This window comes from Malaclemys terrapin, chromosome 21 (assembly GCF_027887155.1).
Source record: "Malaclemys terrapin pileata isolate rMalTer1 chromosome 21, rMalTer1.hap1, whole genome shotgun sequence".
In the NCBI taxonomy this organism is placed as follows: domain Eukaryota; kingdom Metazoa; phylum Chordata; order Testudines; family Emydidae; genus Malaclemys; species Malaclemys terrapin.
The window spans coordinates 12,135,047-12,151,201 of NC_071525.1; the positions used below are offsets into that span (position 1 = coordinate 12,135,047).

Below are 16,155 nucleotides of genomic sequence, written 5' to 3' on the forward strand. Positions count from 1 at the left end.
GGATTTTCTTGTTACTGACTCAGGGAGGGGCAGAGCCTGGATCTCACAGATGAGCAGATTTTCAAAAGAGCTCAGCAGCCTGAGCAGCACCATTGATCTCTGTGGGAGAGGGGAGGGGGCATTCTCCATTGTTCTCCATGGCGGGGAGGGGGATTCTCCATTGTTGTCTGGGGGGGAGGGGTGGGAAATCTCCCTTGTTGGGGGGGGCAGAGGAGAGGGGAACTCTCCTTTGTTCTCTGTGAGGGAGGGAAGAAAGGGGGACTCTCCCTTGTTCTCTGTGGGGGGAGGGGAGAGGGACTCTTCCTCGTTCTTTGCATGGGGAGGGGGAATCTCCATTGCTCTCTATAGGGGAAGGGGAGGGAGATTCTCTGTTGTTCTTGGGGGGGAGGGAAATTCTCCATTGTTTAGTGCGAGGGGAAGAGAGGGAGACTCTCCATTGTTCTCAGAGGGGGGGAGAGGAGAGGGGGACGCTCCCTTGTTCTCTGTGGGAGGGGAGGCAGTATGACCGGATGTGCCAGGCCCTTTGAGGCCCCCTGCTGGAAGCCTCATGCTCCTACCACACCTTGACCCAGCCAAGGAGCCATAAAGGTGGGTCCTCCAGGGCTGCCTAGAGAGGCTGCAGCGAAGCACCCAATCAGGAGCTTCAGGGGAGGCATGAGCAGTTCAGTTGCTGGCTGGCACCAGTAGAGCCCCTGGGGTGCTGCTCCTTGCTGGCTGCTGGAGCTCCAGTGAGAGCTTCAGCCCTGAGGGACAGGTGATGCAGAAGGGGCTGTGTGGGAAGTGGCCCAGGGAAAAGCAGCAGCAACTGTTACAGGAAGTAGCATGTGGCTGCTATTTATAGGGGCCCTGGGTTGGGATCTGGATCTGGAGTAGTGGGTGGGCCTCGGTTCTGGGTCCCCCACCCCCGCAGAGTGGCCAGAGCCCCAAGAAGGCCCAAGGAAAGCACAGGATGCAGAGTCTCCAGGGAGAAGGCCCTTGGGACACTGCTCTATACCAGACCAGGGACAGACTGAAACTAGCCCAGAAGCGGCTGAGAACTGAGCCTGGAGACAGGGCTAAAGACATTATCCAGGGCACTGTGACAGGCCCTGTTGAACCTTTTGCCCTGCAAGGGGTTTGGTTGTTTGTTTGTTTGTGGGCTCAGACGTATAGACTGTGTGGCTTAGCCGAGGGCTGAACCCCTGAAGACCCGACAGGGGGCACTGCAAGCAGAGAGAAGGCTGGTTTGCATGCACGTGCCGGAAGCGCTCACGAGAGGTGAGCGGCCCCGGCACGGGGATTCTCCATTTTTCTGGGGTGGGGGTGAACAGAGTGGGATTCTCCATGACAGTGGGAGCTGCTGGGTGCTGCGCTCATTTGAAAATCTGGTCCATAAGAAGCAGAGTATTTATAGAAAATGTAGAGAAAGGTGCCTGCTCACAACACCACTCTGCACACACACTGACATCCCCCTGCCCCCCCCCCCCCCAAACACAGACACACACACTGGCCCCTCACAATAAACTGCCCATCTCTCCTGGGACACCCACAGCCGCCCAGTTCCAAATTGCTCCTGCCTCCACGCAGGTGCAAGGCAGGCTGAACAGCGGGTCGCCCGAGCCAGCAGTGCCCTTGCTTGGGGCATGGAGCTGGCACTACATACCTGCAGCAGCCGTGCAACAAGAGCAACAGGCAGAAGGAGCCTCCCAGGCCCCGAGCAAAGCCATGTCCCAGGGGGCAGCTGGGACCTGAGTTCACTGCACAGCAGCTGCCTTTGAAAGGAAACGTAGTGTGAACGCAACACACCATGTATTGGGAGAGGGCCTGGAGCCGTGCCAAACGCAGCCCCTGCGGCTGCTCAGGAACCTGGTGCCCACAGGCGATTGGAGAGGGAGCAGATGTGAGGATGAGATGACCAAGGGGCATCCAGCTAGACAGCTGAGAATGGTGGGGGTGGCTGCAAGGCACCTGGGAGAAGGTAGCCTGCTCCATTCTGCAATACCCTCGGGCAGTGCCATCTGGAGAGGTGGTGGCTGTCACAGAGTATGGGGGACTCAGGGCCCTGCACCCCCGGCTTCCTGCGATTCACCATGACTCCCAGCCAGCCAGTAAAGCAGAAGGTTTATTTGGATGACAGGAATACAGTCCAAGACAGGTCTTGCAGGCACACACACAACAGGATCCCCCTCAATTGGGTCCATCTTGGGGTCTCAGGGCACCCCAGCCCCTTGGGAGGTCAGAGCCCCGTCTACCTCCCAGTCATATCACCAGCCAGCTCCTGAAAAAACTCTCCCTTCAGCGACCCCTCCCACAGCCCTTTGTTCAGTTTCCCCGGGCAAAGGTGTCACCTGGCCTCTAACCCCTTCCTGGGTTCTCATGTTACATGCTCAGGTATTCTCTGTCGGTCAGTCTCCCATCCCCCAATGCAGACTATCCTAGCCACACTCCCCTGTCAGCATTTGAAGACCACAGTAAGAACAGTCCCAGTTCGTCACAGTGGCAGGTTTAAATGGTGCTGAGCAGAGAGACAAGCCCATTGACAATGTCGAGGCCGCCCCGTGTGCATTGCCATCCGAACGCTGGCAGAACCAGCTCCGTGGGTTACAGATCCCGTGCTGATGGGACTGAGTCTCTCTGACACCACGGTAGGGTGTCCAGACAGCAAATGTGAAAAATCGGAACGAGGGTGGGGGGTAATAGGCACCTATATAAGAAAAAGACCCAAAAATCGGGACATCTGGTCACCCTACACCACGGGCCCATCTACTCAGGGGCCCCACTCGAACCACAGTCTACCCAGGGGCCCAGGACCACACAAGTGGGCTCTTAGTTCCCCACCACAGCTCCATGACCCAGGGAAGAGCAGCACAGGGGAACCCCAGCCCTGGGCATTGCCATCACCTGGCTGTTTTACTCAGCACCGGAGGGGGAAGAGCTAGAGAGAGATCCGGGGCACAGACAAACTCTGGGGAAGGGCCAGGGGGGCAGGGTGGAAGAATGGAGACAGCAGGAGAGACCTGGCCAGGGAGGCCCTAAGGGCAGGCCTGGGCGCATATCTCCCCAGTGCTGATGCCATTTGACATTGGCCTCCTCTTCCATTCCCGCGTCTCACAGACCAAGCCCCTGGCTACAGGATACTTTGTAAGCCCTGCTCACTGCACAGCAACCCCAAGCTCCCAAGGCCCCATCACTAGGCCCCACATCTGCCTTCAGCTTCCTCTGCAGGCCGGGGCCCAGTGCCCTATGGCCTGGTTCCCCCAGCACATCCCTGGCTGAGTGCCCAGTCCACCAACTCCTTGGGCCTTGCTGACGGCATCTGGGCAGCCTTTATGTTTCAGCGGATCCCAGGGGAGCTCCTGGAGCAGGGCCTATGGGCAAACGTCCCTCAAGAAGCATCTGCAGCACCTTGCCCTGCCTGGGAGCGGGGGCAGCCGGCTCCTCTCAGAGCCAAGCCAACCACCTCTCCTGGCCCCCGACTGATTTCTCCACTGCCCATGTGTCTGGCCATCACCCGGTGCTGCAGGCCGGGAGCCCAGCTCAGGCTGGGATCAATGGCCCAAAAGTGGAGCCAGGAGGGAACAGGTCCCCAGTAGGGAAGCAGCTAAACTCAACAAGGAGGCAGGCACAGCACAGTGGCTCTAGCAAGGTCTGGCCAGGGGGGAGTCAATAGCCTGGGGTCAGACCCTGACCTCCAGTGAGTGGGTAACCCAGCCACCCAGGACAGCTGGGAGATTGTGCCAGGCCGTGGGAGCTGCTGCAGCTGGGAGGAGGTGAGGCAGCCATGTGGACCCCATTGCTGAGGCTGACAGAGAAGCAGGGAGGCAGAAGAAATTGGAGCTAGCTGAGTGGAGGAGGCAGGGATCAGGAAGGGGGAGTGATGGTGGGCTGGGATCAAGGAGTGGGTCTGTGGGATGGGATGGAAAGGGGGAGTGTTGGGGTCTGTGGATTGGGATCAGGGAGGGAGAGTGATAGGGTCCATGGGGTGGGACAGGGATGGGAGAGCAATTGGTTCTGTGGGATGCAATCAGGGAGGGGGAATGATGGAGTCCCTGGGGTGGGGAGGGCAGTTTGAGACATGCTGTGATGCTGCCAGTCACTTTCATGGGAAGCATCTCCCTGGCCTGGGAGGGTCTCACCTGCTTTGACATAGGGGCTCTTTAGAACTGAGCTAAGCTAGGGATGGTCCTTCAGGGACGCACTGCCCAGGAGGGTCCCTGAGCCTGCAAGAGGCATAGAGAAATATTTCTCATCAGCAGGAGCAGAAAGACAGGAAGCTGGCACCGCATCCTGGCCCCTGGCTGGGGAGGGACTGAGGCCTAGCGCAGATGGGCCCTGACTTGCTCTGTGAGAGGCACTAGGGAACTGAACACTGGTCATGCAGGGCCCTGTTGTGGGGAAAGTCAGTACCATGGCCAGGGCCCAGGGATGGGGAGCCATGGATGGTTATGATGTGAGAATTTTCTGAAATATTTTTATGAATCCTTTGTGTGCCTCAGTTTCCCTTATATTTTGCATGGCTGCCCTGAGCGGGGGAGTGGGGGTAGGACTAAGCCCTGGTCTATAATAGAAAATTAGGTTGACTTAACTATGGGCAAGACTACACTACAAAATTAAGTCTACCTAAGTTACGTCAATCAGTTTTACATGTCCACACTACGCTCCTTGTGTCAGTGGTGCACGTTCTCACCAGAAGCGCTTGTAACTGCCAGTGTGGGACATTGTGGGATAGCTTCTGAAGGCAGCAACAGTTGAAGTAAGTAACACAGTGTCTACACTGACTCTGCGTCACCCTAACTACATCGACATAAACGCTACGCCTCTCGTGGAGGTGCAGCTATTAAATCGGTGTAGTGTGCAATTACATCAGTGGGAGCTACCTTTTAGTGCAGGCGCTTACAGAGTGAGGTCGACATAAGCTGCCTATGTGAAAAACCTAAAACTCTGAGTGGCACAGTTAAGCCAACCTAACCGGCCATGTAGACAGCACTAGGTTGATGGAAGAATTCTTCCGTCAACCTAGGCACAGCCTCTAGGTTTGCTCTCCAAGCAGACTGACACATGGGGGGTGGAGTGGCGGGGATGTTGTGGCATCGCCTAGCTGTCTGAGCATTATTAAATGCTCATTAAAAACGATTAGCTGAAGCCAACCCCCTATCAAAGGAGAATCCCAGAGAATCCAGTCACCAGGATGTTGACATTTAGCAACCATACCCCAGAGGGAGAGGGATTTCTCCACCTCTCAGCAGGGAAGCTGAGCAAAAAGCCTAGCTGGAGAACAAAGGACGGAGAGGTGGGGGAGAAGTGCTTGCTCCTGGAGGAAGCTGGGAGCTGTCTTACCTGGGAACTAAGGAGATCAGACAGAGACCAACAGAGCCCGGACCTGGGCTCACTACAGATCGTCTGGGCTCTGGGCTGACCAGAACGGTCTATGCTTTAACTTTCCTGTCTCTGTGCTAACCTACGGACTGTCAATGCTGTGTTCCAGCTGACAGATCAGTCAGACTGTTTTGGAAACGCTCTGTGAGTGTCCCTGTAAACACTGGCTGGGTGCATCAAACCCTGCAAAGTGGACACGTCTCTCCCAGGAGTCTGGCTTAATTGGACTCGGTGAGAAGAGCTCACCGTGTGAGGCAGAAGCAGGGCTGGCTCCAGGCACCAGTGCAGCAAACTGGTGCTTGGGGCGGCCCATGGAAGGGGGCGGCATGTCCGGGTCTTTGGTGGCAATTCGGCGGCAGGTCCCTCAGTCCCTCTCGGAGGGAAGGACCCGCCACTAAATTGCCACCGAAGAATGAAGCAACGCGGTAGAGCTGCCGCCGAAGTGCCGCCAATCGCAGCTTTTTTTTTTTCCCCCCGCCACTTGGGGCAGCAAAAAAGCTGGAGCTGGCCCTGGGCAGAAGTGCTAGAGCCCAGAGGTTCAGTCCCAGGAGACAGCAAGGCCATGTGGCCAACCCTGAAGGAAGAGGTTCCTGCCAGACACTGTTCCAAAGCTGGGGGTGCAGCACGGATCTGTGACAACGGTACAACCCCAGAAGCAGTGGGGAGCAGTGGATGGTGCACACCCACTAGCAGTACCAGACCACAGGGGACAGAAAGCAGTAGAGAGTACTCACCCAGCAGCAGTGCCAGGGCCAAGGCACAGGTTTGGGGAGCTGTGGATGGTAAACACCCAGCAGCACTAGCAGAGTGTCCCGGATCCACAGGACTAGTGCTGTGCCCCCTCCCTCTTCCTTCAGAGTCAGCCATGCGGCCTCACCACCTCCTGAACCTTTGGGCTCCAGCACTCCTGCTCCACACCGTGAGCTCTGCTCAGTGAGTCCAACTGAGATAGACTCCTGGGAGAGACTTGTCCACTCTGCAGGGACTAATGTTCCCCTGCCCAGTATTTAGAGTGATCCTCAGAGAGCGCTGTCGGGTTTATTAGTCAGCCAAAACAGAGCATTGGCAGTCCGAAGGTTAGAACAGAGACAGGAAGGTTAAAGCATGGACTGTTCTGGTCAGCCCAGAGCCCTGTAGTGAATCCCATGTTCAGTCTCTGTCTGACCTCCTTAGTCAGTTCCCAGGTGAGAGTCCCCGATTCCTTCCAGCAATCAACCCTTACCCCCCACCTCCCACCTTCCCCATCCTTTGTTGTCAAGCTAGGCTTTTTGCTCAGTTTCCCTGCTGACAGGTGGGGAAATCTCTCTCCCTGTAGGTCCTTAGTTACTAGGTGTCCATGTCCTGATGACTGGCTTCACCAGTGTCTTCTCTGATTCTCCTTTACTTTGGTGGTGGCCTCAGCCAGTCCTTTTTAATGGCCCATCCCAGCTCAGACAGCTAGGCAACATTCAAACTGATGTTTCTTAGCCTGCCCTGAGAACACTGCTGCACCAGCAACTTCCTAGACATCACAATCAGCTTCAACAATGGAACCCGACAGAAAACCACAGACAAGAAACACAGATCTAGTAGCCACCCTAAACACACTAAGAAATCCTTTATCTACAGCCAGGCCCTCGGATACTGAGGAATATGCTCGAAGGAGGAAGCCTAGGACACACACCTTAACTCATGTAAAACTGGCTTCACCAACCAAGGACACTCCACCAGAGAAGAAGATCACAGCCTGGAATGGGCCACCAAAATACCACAAGAGAACCTGCTTCAATATAGGGAACAAAACCTTCAGAGCGCACATCCCTAGTTGTCACCTATCATCACACACTGGAACCCAGACGAGGTATTATTAAACAATTACAACCCATACTCAATGGCAAAGTTCCCACTACGTTTTTTTTACATCCATGTGCAGAATTAATTTTGTTATGTGCACCAATATGGAGGTGATGTGTGGTGGGGGTGGGGCCAAGGGGTTCGGAGTATGGGAGGGGGCTCAGGGCTAGGGCAGAGAGTTGGGATGCGGGGGGTGAGAGCTCTGGGGTGGGGCCAGGGATGAGGGGTTTGGGGTGCAGGAGGGGGCTCAGGGCTAGGGCAGAGAGTTGGGATGTGGGGGGGGTATGGGCTCTGGAGTGGGGCCGGGGATGAGGGGTTCAGAGTGTGGGAGGGGGCTCAGGGCTGGGGCAGAGGGTTGAGGTGCAGGGGGGTGAGGATTCTGGCTGGGGATGCGGGCTCTGGGGGGGGCAGGGATGAGGGGTTTGGGGTGCAGGCTGCCCCAGGGCTGCGGTGGGAAGAGAGGACTCCCCCCACCCCTCTCTTGCTGCAGCAGCCCAGGACTGGGGGAGAGCACCTCTGTCCGCTGTGCGGCCCTTAATAGCCTGCTGCATGGCCGCGCAGCTTAGAGGGAACTTAGCTCAATGGGGATGTTACGGGTCATGGCTCCTCTCCTACCTTCTTCCCTGCAGAAACTGCACAGACTCTAGTTCTTGTTCCTTCACCAGACCCTTTTATTTTAAGTTCCCTCCACCATTTCTACAGCAATCCCTGTGCAACAATCTATTTACAGCACCAACAACCCTTTTGGCCCTCTCCCCAGGACCTGTGGGGTACAAATGTCTCCCTCCCCTGAGAACCTCAGTGTAACTGGTTTCAACTAGCCCTGGTCCCCTCTCTCTTCCCCGCCCCTGTGGGACTTCCTTCCTGCCTCCTTGTCAGCCCAGCCAGAAGATCTAATTATCTCCCTCAACTTTCTCAAGGGGAACTAATGAACATCGGGGTGATCAAAGGACAGACTCACCTGTGTGCACCCTCCACTCTGTCACGCACCTCCACCCTTGCCTACCGCTGACGGTCCTTCTGCCTCTGGCCCGCCCTTCTCTAGAGGAGGTGCCAGGTACCTCTTTCCTGTGCTCACTCCCAGGGTGATTATCCCCCCTCCACCTACAGAAGTCACATTTTGTGGGTGGAGGACACCCTCATGATTTTGTTTTGACCCACTGGTCTTCACACCAAGGGCAACTCGAGGGTTTAACTCCTCCCTGTCACTCTCTTTGCTTTGGAGTGGGGTCTGTCCTGTCCCCTTCCCATGTTGTTCCTCTGTGCACTCTTGCTCTCCTAGTCCTACCCACTTATCTCAGGGCTCCTCTTCTCGAGGCCCTGGTAGCGAACCTTCCGAGAACAGCCCATCCCACTCTGGTATGTCCTGCCTTCCCTTTTCTCCTAATGCCCATTCGGCTAATTCCTCCTTTTTTCCGCTTTCCGCTTGGGAACGTTTGTTTCCCATTGCCACCCTCAGCTTATATCACGTTGTCTAGGGTTTTCCTGCTCCTCTACTTCACGCCCTTTCTCCATCTTTGACCAGTTCCTTTCTGCCATGGACCCCAACTAACTGCTTTCCTCTTAAAGGGGAAGGGGCTCCAGTCCATCCCTACCACCACTGGATGTGGCAATCTATCCACAATCCCAACCCATTTCCACCTGAACTCTCTCCAAACCTTCAGGGGAATCTCGGCCAATGGGCAGAGCTTTCTCTCCCCATGATGCACTCCAAACTCAGCCTGTCTCTGAGAAGGATCCAGTGTGGCTTTACCACATCTTTCCTAGCCAGCGAACATCCTGATATAGTGTCCACTAGGCCCTTCTCCCATCCCTTCACCACCTTCATTGAGATGGTTGGCATTTTCCTCTGTTGCAGGTCACAGTCCAACCACAACATTATGCCAGTTCCCAGTCCATAGATGGGCAGTCTCTTTTTATAGGCCCTGTCTCCCACATTGGTAACAGGTAATTTCCAGCCTCCCTAGAGTGGGTTCTCTGTAGGCTTCATCCCTACCACTTCTCCAACCCTCTTTCCTCGCTCGAGCCTGTTAAACAAATGCGCACCCTTGTGGGGAAAATCTGCTTCCTCAAACTCTTTCGTGTGTTTGACCGCTGTCTCCAGGATTGTGGGTTGGTGCCTCCTCACCAAGACACGAGTGTTCTCTGGAATGCTTTGTAGAAATTGCTCCAGGATATGGCGTCCATGATTTCACCCACAGTCTGCGTGCCTGGCTTCAACCAGAAGGTAGCCCAATCAGTTAACCTTTGGGCACATTTCCTGGCCCGTACATCTCCAGCCTATCTAACAGCCCAAAACATCTGCCAATATTTCTCTGTAGACAATCCCACTCGGACGAGCATGGCTGCCTTAACGACATCAAAGTCCTTGGTCTGTCACCCAAGACCATGCAGGCCACTTGAGCTCCCCCGCCAAATTGGGTGCTAACGGGGGGGGGGGGGGGGGCACATTCCTCTGTCCCAGCCAGCTCCCATTGCTACCCTCTCAAATGTCATTAAAAAGCATTGGGGTCAGCGGCAGGTCCCATTTTACACAGGCCGACCCCCAGGCTCCAGTTACCGTTCCCCGTACCAGGACTCACCAGTGTCTGAAGCAACTGCTGCTGCACTTGTGCTTGCTCCCTGATAAATTTCTGCAAGCTCCTCTGTTGCTTTGCTTGTCAGGCCAGCAGGGATTGTCTCTCCAGCTGGTGTGCCTGTTGGAAAGATTGCATGCTCTGTTGCAGCTTCTTCTGCTGGTCCACCAACCACTGCAGAGTCTGCTCCATCTTACGGGTGCCAAATATTTGCAGCAGCCTCCCCCGTGTCTCTCAATCGCCACAACTGGGGGAGTCAAGATCCTGGACAAGCGCCCACATGTCACGGGGCATGGCTCCTCTCCCACCTTCTTCCCCGCAGAAACTGCATGGACTCCAGTGGTTGTGCCTTCACCAAACCCTTTTATTTTAAGTTTGCTCCACCATTTCTACAGCAATCCCTGTGCAACAGTCCATTTACAGCACCAACAGCACTTCTGGTCCTGAAGGGAACAAGGTCTCCCACCCCTGTGGTCTCAGTGTAACTGGGCTCAACTAGCTCTTGTCTGGTCTGGTCCCGTCCCATCCTGTTTCCCTCTCCTCCCCCCATTGGACTTCCTTCTTGGGTTCCCATCCCGTCCATCCATCCAATCCGATTCTCTAATTACCTCCCTAAGCTTTCTCAAGGAGAACTAATTTACATCGGGTGATCAGAGTGCAGGCTCACCTGTTCTCACCCTGCACTGTCACAGGGGACCACAGCCTGAAAGAAACCTTTCCTAAACCCCCTCTTCTGGCCTTCAAACAACCCACCTGCCTCACCAACTCATCATTAGAAGCAAGCTCCCCACAGACCAGGACCCACCAGCGGCATCAGACCCTGCCAGAACAACAGATACAAAATTTGCAGACATAGCATCACTGCTATGATGATCTATAGCTCCCGCAACATACCTTTCAAGATCCACAGATCCTAGAAGAGCTATCCCAACACGTGTTGTACCTCGTCTAGTGCACTAAATGCTCCAATAACAATTCTGAGGGTGAAATGAGACAATCACTGTGCTCTCAAATGAACTCACACTGAAAAACGCTAAAAGACAAAAACACCATAGCACCTGTGGGCAAATGCTTCGAAAAGCGATCACTCTAACCTGGCCTCTCAGTTCTCATCCTCAAAGGAAACCTGCACAACACCTTCAAAAGATGAGCCTAGGAGCTTAAATTTATAAGTTTGCTAGACACTAAAAATCATGGACTTAATAACGACAGTGGATTGATGGCTTATTACAATCTTTAACCCACACACCCCCTTTTTAGTCCTATGACTGCAGTGGCTAAATAATCGGTTCCAATTTATACTTAGCTGTGCCACTCTGAGAAGTTTTCCCAGATCTGAAGAAGAGCTCTGTGTTAGCTCAAAAGCTTGTCTCTCTCACCAACTGAAGATGGTCCAATAAAAGATGTTACCTCACCCACCTTGTCTCTCTGAGAGCAAACAGTCCTTTCTCCCCGCACTCGGTAATCATGTGAAACTCAGGGGAAACTGATGCCCACATAGGAGTTATACAAATACAGAAAATTCCCACTTTGTCACGCAGAGCCAAGGCACTGGGGACAGGGAGCAGTAAATAGACAGTACCCCATATAGCAGAAGTATCTGGGCCAGGGTGCTGTGCATGGGGAGCAGTGGACAGTACACACCCAGCAGCTGTACCAGGTGAGGGGGCAGGGAGCTGCTGATGGTTTCTTCCCCCTCTCAATAGCCCAGAGACATGGGAATCACCAGACTGGATGAGACCCCACCCCTCCAACCCTGGCTCCCAATGTGAGATGAGCCATGGCTGCTTTGGAGGAATGTGCAAGTCACAGGTGCCAACTCTTAGCACCCACCAGCAGCCCCCCATCAATACCTCTCCCTCCCCACAGTGCCTCCTGCCCGCTGGTGGGCCCCGCCAATCAGCACCTACCCCTCCCTTCCTGTGCCTACCGCCTGCTGCGGATCAGCTGGAGTGGAGGGGGTGGAGCGAAGGTGCAGAGCGCTCAGGGGAGGGGGCGGAACTGAGCGGAGAAAAGGAGGGACGGGAAGAGGCGGGGCAGAGCGGGAGTGGGAAGAAGCAGGGTGGGGGTGGGGCATTGGGGGAAGGGGTAGAGTGGGGTCGGGGCCTGGAGCACCCCCCAGCAGATTAGAAACTCGGCACCTATGATGCAAGTTCCACACAGTGAGCAGCACTGGGCTTGCATGGCCCAGGTAGAATGGTCATGGCAAACCCACAGAGTAGTTAACTACATACATTAAATACTCCTGCAGGAAAGTTGCAATATAACACTGCTTTAGTACTTACAACTCAAAATGATAACCCACAAGAACCCCAAAACAGAAAGAGAGAAAGCAGGCTGCTCCCTCAGAGAGACACAATTCCCCCTCTCCCACTAATATAGGCTGCCTGGCTGCAGACTGTCTGCAGCCAGGCCGCAACTGCATGTTTCCCTACAGAGCCCCCAAGCAGGACCAGGAACCCCTGAGATTTGAAGTGACTGCCTACAATTTTAACAGTCCTCAATATACCATCTCAGGGAAGCCTCCTGGTCACTACAGAGGCAGGCTTTTGCCCTGATGAGAGGGGTTTCATATCCTGTCTGCCTCGCCCTCCCCCTTCTCTCATGGCTCCTCCTTAGTGTTTGGGCTCCCTCCTTGTGGGGCCTGATGGAGCCCTTACACATACACACACACACTCCTTGCTGGCAGAAGATACTAGGGTGACCAGGTGTCCAGTTTTCAACTGGAACACCCGGACAAAAAGGGACCCTGGCGGCTCTGGTCAGCACTGCCGACCGGGCCATTAAAAGTCTGGTTGGCGATGGTGCGGCACTAAGGCAGGCTAGTCCCTACCTGGCCTGGCTAGCACCGTGCTGCACCCCGGAAGCAGCCAGCAGGTCTGGTTTCTAGGTGGGAGGCCACTGGGCTCTGCACACTGCTCCCGCCCCAAGCACCGGTTCCACACTCCCATTGGCCAGGAACCAGCCAATGGGAGCTGGGTGTGAGGGCGGTGCCTGTGGGTGATAGTGGCACGTGGAGCCTCCTGGCCCCCTACCTAGGACCCAGATCAGTTGGCTGCTTCTGGAGAGTGCGCAGTGTGGTGCCAGGCCCAGAGCAGCCAGGCAGCCTACCTTAGCCCCCGCACGGCGCCGCTGACTGGGAGCCGCCCCCGCTGCGCCGCTAACTGCCCGAGGTAAGCCCATGATCCAATCCCGAGCCCCAACTCTCTGCCCCAGCCCTGAGCCCCCCACAAACCCGGAGCACCCTCCTGGATCCCAAACCCCTCATCCCCAGCCCCACCCCAGAGCCACCACCCCCAGCCCAACGCCCTCACCCCCTCCAGCACCCCAACTCCCTGCCCCAGTCCTGAGCCCCCTCCCACACCCTGAACCCCTCATTTCTGGTCCCACCCAGAGCCCACACCCCCAGTTAGAGCCCTTACCACCTCCCGCACCCCAACCCCCTGCCCTAGCCCAGTGAAAGTGAGTGAGGGTGGGGGAGAGTGAGTCACTGAGGGAGGGGGAATGTAGTGAGCGTGGGTGGGGCCTCAAGAAAGGGGCGGGGCCTCAGGGCAGGGGTGGGGCTAGGGTGTTCGATTTTGTGCGACTAGAAAGTTGGCAACCCTAAAAGATACCTCTGGCTGGGAGGGGTTGGCTCCAGCCTACCTTGCCTGTGCTTCCTCTCTGAGCTGATGGATTTTGCTGTCCACGTGCTGGTATGAACCCCCAGGGGGTGCTGCTAGGGAGAGTGAGTTACACACAGAGGGAAAGGGGCTGAGCTGAGAGGAGCTGTGTGATGCCCTTTGCCTTGTCCACAAAGGCCAGCCACCCTTCGCTCACTTCGACCCAAAGGAAACCCTCACATCTCTAAAAAACAAGCTCCTTCTCTGACCTCCCCCTGCACTGGAGACTGACAGCCTCCTGCTGCTGTGTCCAGAGGTCCCCACCTTTCACCCCGATGCCAGCCAACACCCTCCACACCTGTTTTTCAAAGCAGTTTTCTGAAGATAACCCCCCCTCAGCAGGAACTGGTCATCATCCACAGGCCCCCATTCAGTGGGGGAGGGGGAGGAGGTGGCTAATAGCTATCTTTCTAATGTTTAACTGCCAAACACTATATAGACTTTTACAGATCAGCTGATGTCCAGCACATCCAGGCCTCATTTTAAATCCCTTCTTATCCATTTACCCTCGCCATGATATACAAATGTTACGCTTCAGACCCAATCCCATAACTCTCCAAATCCTTTTATTTAGTATTATATATTCTAGCTCTGTGTAGTCTCATTCTCAGTAGAAATCCTTCTTTCAGTTTTTCTATGTTCTTGGCCTCAGTGAGTTCCTGTGGCAGAGAGTTCCAGAATCTAATTATCTGGTGAGGAAAAATGTATTTTCTCTTCTCAGTTCTGAGTTTGCCACCTTTCAGTGTCAGTGAACATCCTTCACTCTTCTGTTATGAGGCAAGGAAACTAGAATTCCCCAGTCTCCCTTCTCCAGACCAGTCACTATTTTATAAACTTTTCCCATGTCCCCGCTCTAAAGTAACAATCCCAATCTATTCAGTGTCTCCTCATAGCAGAGGTTTCGCAGACCCCTACTCACTCTTGTCACACTTCTCTGACCTCCTTGAATCCCTTGCTGGGATGGGGTGATCAGTGCATCACAGTATCCAGGTGAGGCTGCACTACTGATTTATAGAATGGTGATAAACTATTCCCTTTATCATTCTCCATCTCATCCCTTATACGTGTCCTTTGCCTTTTTGGACTTTGGAAAGAGGTCTCACTTGGCCTGTCAATAATGATGCCCAGGTCTTTTCCATGAACTGTTACAGTTAATTTAGATCCCAGGGAGGTGTATGAGCAATTCAAACATTGCCCTCCGACGTCCATTACTTTGCATTTATCAACACTGAACTTCCCCTACCACCAGGTGGCCTGTTCACATGGCTTGGTTAGGTCCTTGTGAAGTTCCTCACACTCTGCTCTGGACAGTGAATGGGCAACACAATGGCAGATGGGAGCAATAAGGGAATCGGGTAACCAGCTTACTGCACCAATGGCAGGAATTTTGGGAAAGTCACAGAGACCAGGGCAAATATCGTGGACAACCGGGGGGAAGCAAATGCATTGTAGTACTGATCTTCACAGAAGGAAGCAAGAGTCTATCCTGGAAATTAACACCTGAAAGTCTCTCTTCCATCACCCCATATAAAATAATGGATGGAACACTGACAAGCATCACTAAACATCTAGAGGGGAATGGAATCATGAGCAGTAAGTTGCTTTGGGGAATAAATCTTGACACACACACAGCTGATTGTTTTTGTTGACATGCATTTTACAAAGGGAAAGGATGAAGACAAAGCAGAAGACATCAGCTATGGATTTTAGCAAAGAATTTGACATGGTGTCTCCTAAACCCTGTGCTTATAATTAATTCAAATTGGCTGGGGAATGAAAACTGCATCCAAGACAGAAAACTAGCTGCAGGGCCATAAACAAAGAGCAGTGTTAACCTCCCCAGTATCGCTGGGCACTGCCACGACCATTGCTAGACCTGCTCTCTTCCTAGAGTTGCCAATTTGGTTTGGATATATTCCTGGAGGTTTCATCATGTGACATGATCTTTAATTAAAGATTAATCTTTAATTCCTGGAGACTCCAAGTCAGTCCTGGAAGGTTGGCAACCCTATCGCTTCCTGGATCTTCACCAAGGCTCTAGGTGGATAATATGCAATGCAGATGATACTAAACTGGGAGGAACTGCTGGCACCTGAAGGACAGAGACATAATCCTAGAGATCTGCAGAAGCTGGACATATGGGAAGGACAAACTGGGATTCTGCTTGGGAAATACCAGGTCTGATGTCTGGGAAATATCCCAGACCCAGATAGTCAGTGGGAGGAAAACAACTGGGCAGCAGGAAAGGGTAGAAGAGCCTGAGTAGGGAGGGTGAATAGCAGCTCCCAGCATCACAGGGCTGCAAGAGGGTACTGTGAGTTTGGTCTGTATCCCCAGAGCAGGGAGGGGATGGGCCCTCTCTAGAGCACTCCAGGATATTGTTTCCATCCTGGACACCTCATGGCAAAGATATTGACCAGCTGGATGGAGTTCAGAGAAGAGTAGCAAAGATGCTAGAAGGATTCCTTTATATGAAAATACTAAGGAGCTAAACCTGATTATTTGGTGAAATGGTAATTAAGGATGTGTGTGTGCATACACACTAGCATGTATGTGTGTGCTCATCTGTACATGTGCTAGTGTCTGGGCATGTATATTACAGTGTGTGCATGAGTACGCATGTGTGTGAGATTACAGCTGACAGGCCTGTAGTGCACAAAAGGGAGCGTGATTTAGGGGGTTGAAATGAACAAAAGGAACCGTGAGCTTCATCTCCAGGAAAGCTCTGT

General features: G+C 54.0%; 1 protein-coding gene across 3 annotated transcripts in view; it reads right to left on the bottom strand.

Moving 5' to 3' along the window:
• CADM3 (cell adhesion molecule 3) overlaps positions 1–16,155 on the bottom strand; it is a 139,714-nt gene that overhangs the window by 74,638 nt on the left and 48,921 nt on the right. For 2 of the 3 annotated variants that reach the window (XM_054011049.1, XM_054011051.1), the window contains exon 2: positions 9,771–9,884. The exons of the other annotated variant lie outside the window; for it this stretch is intronic. In XM_054011049.1, coding sequence (XP_053867024.1) covers positions 9,771–9,884 — 114 coding nt within the window. The remainder of the gene's footprint in view (positions 1–9,770; positions 9,885–16,155) is intronic. 3 annotated transcript variants of the gene reach the window in all.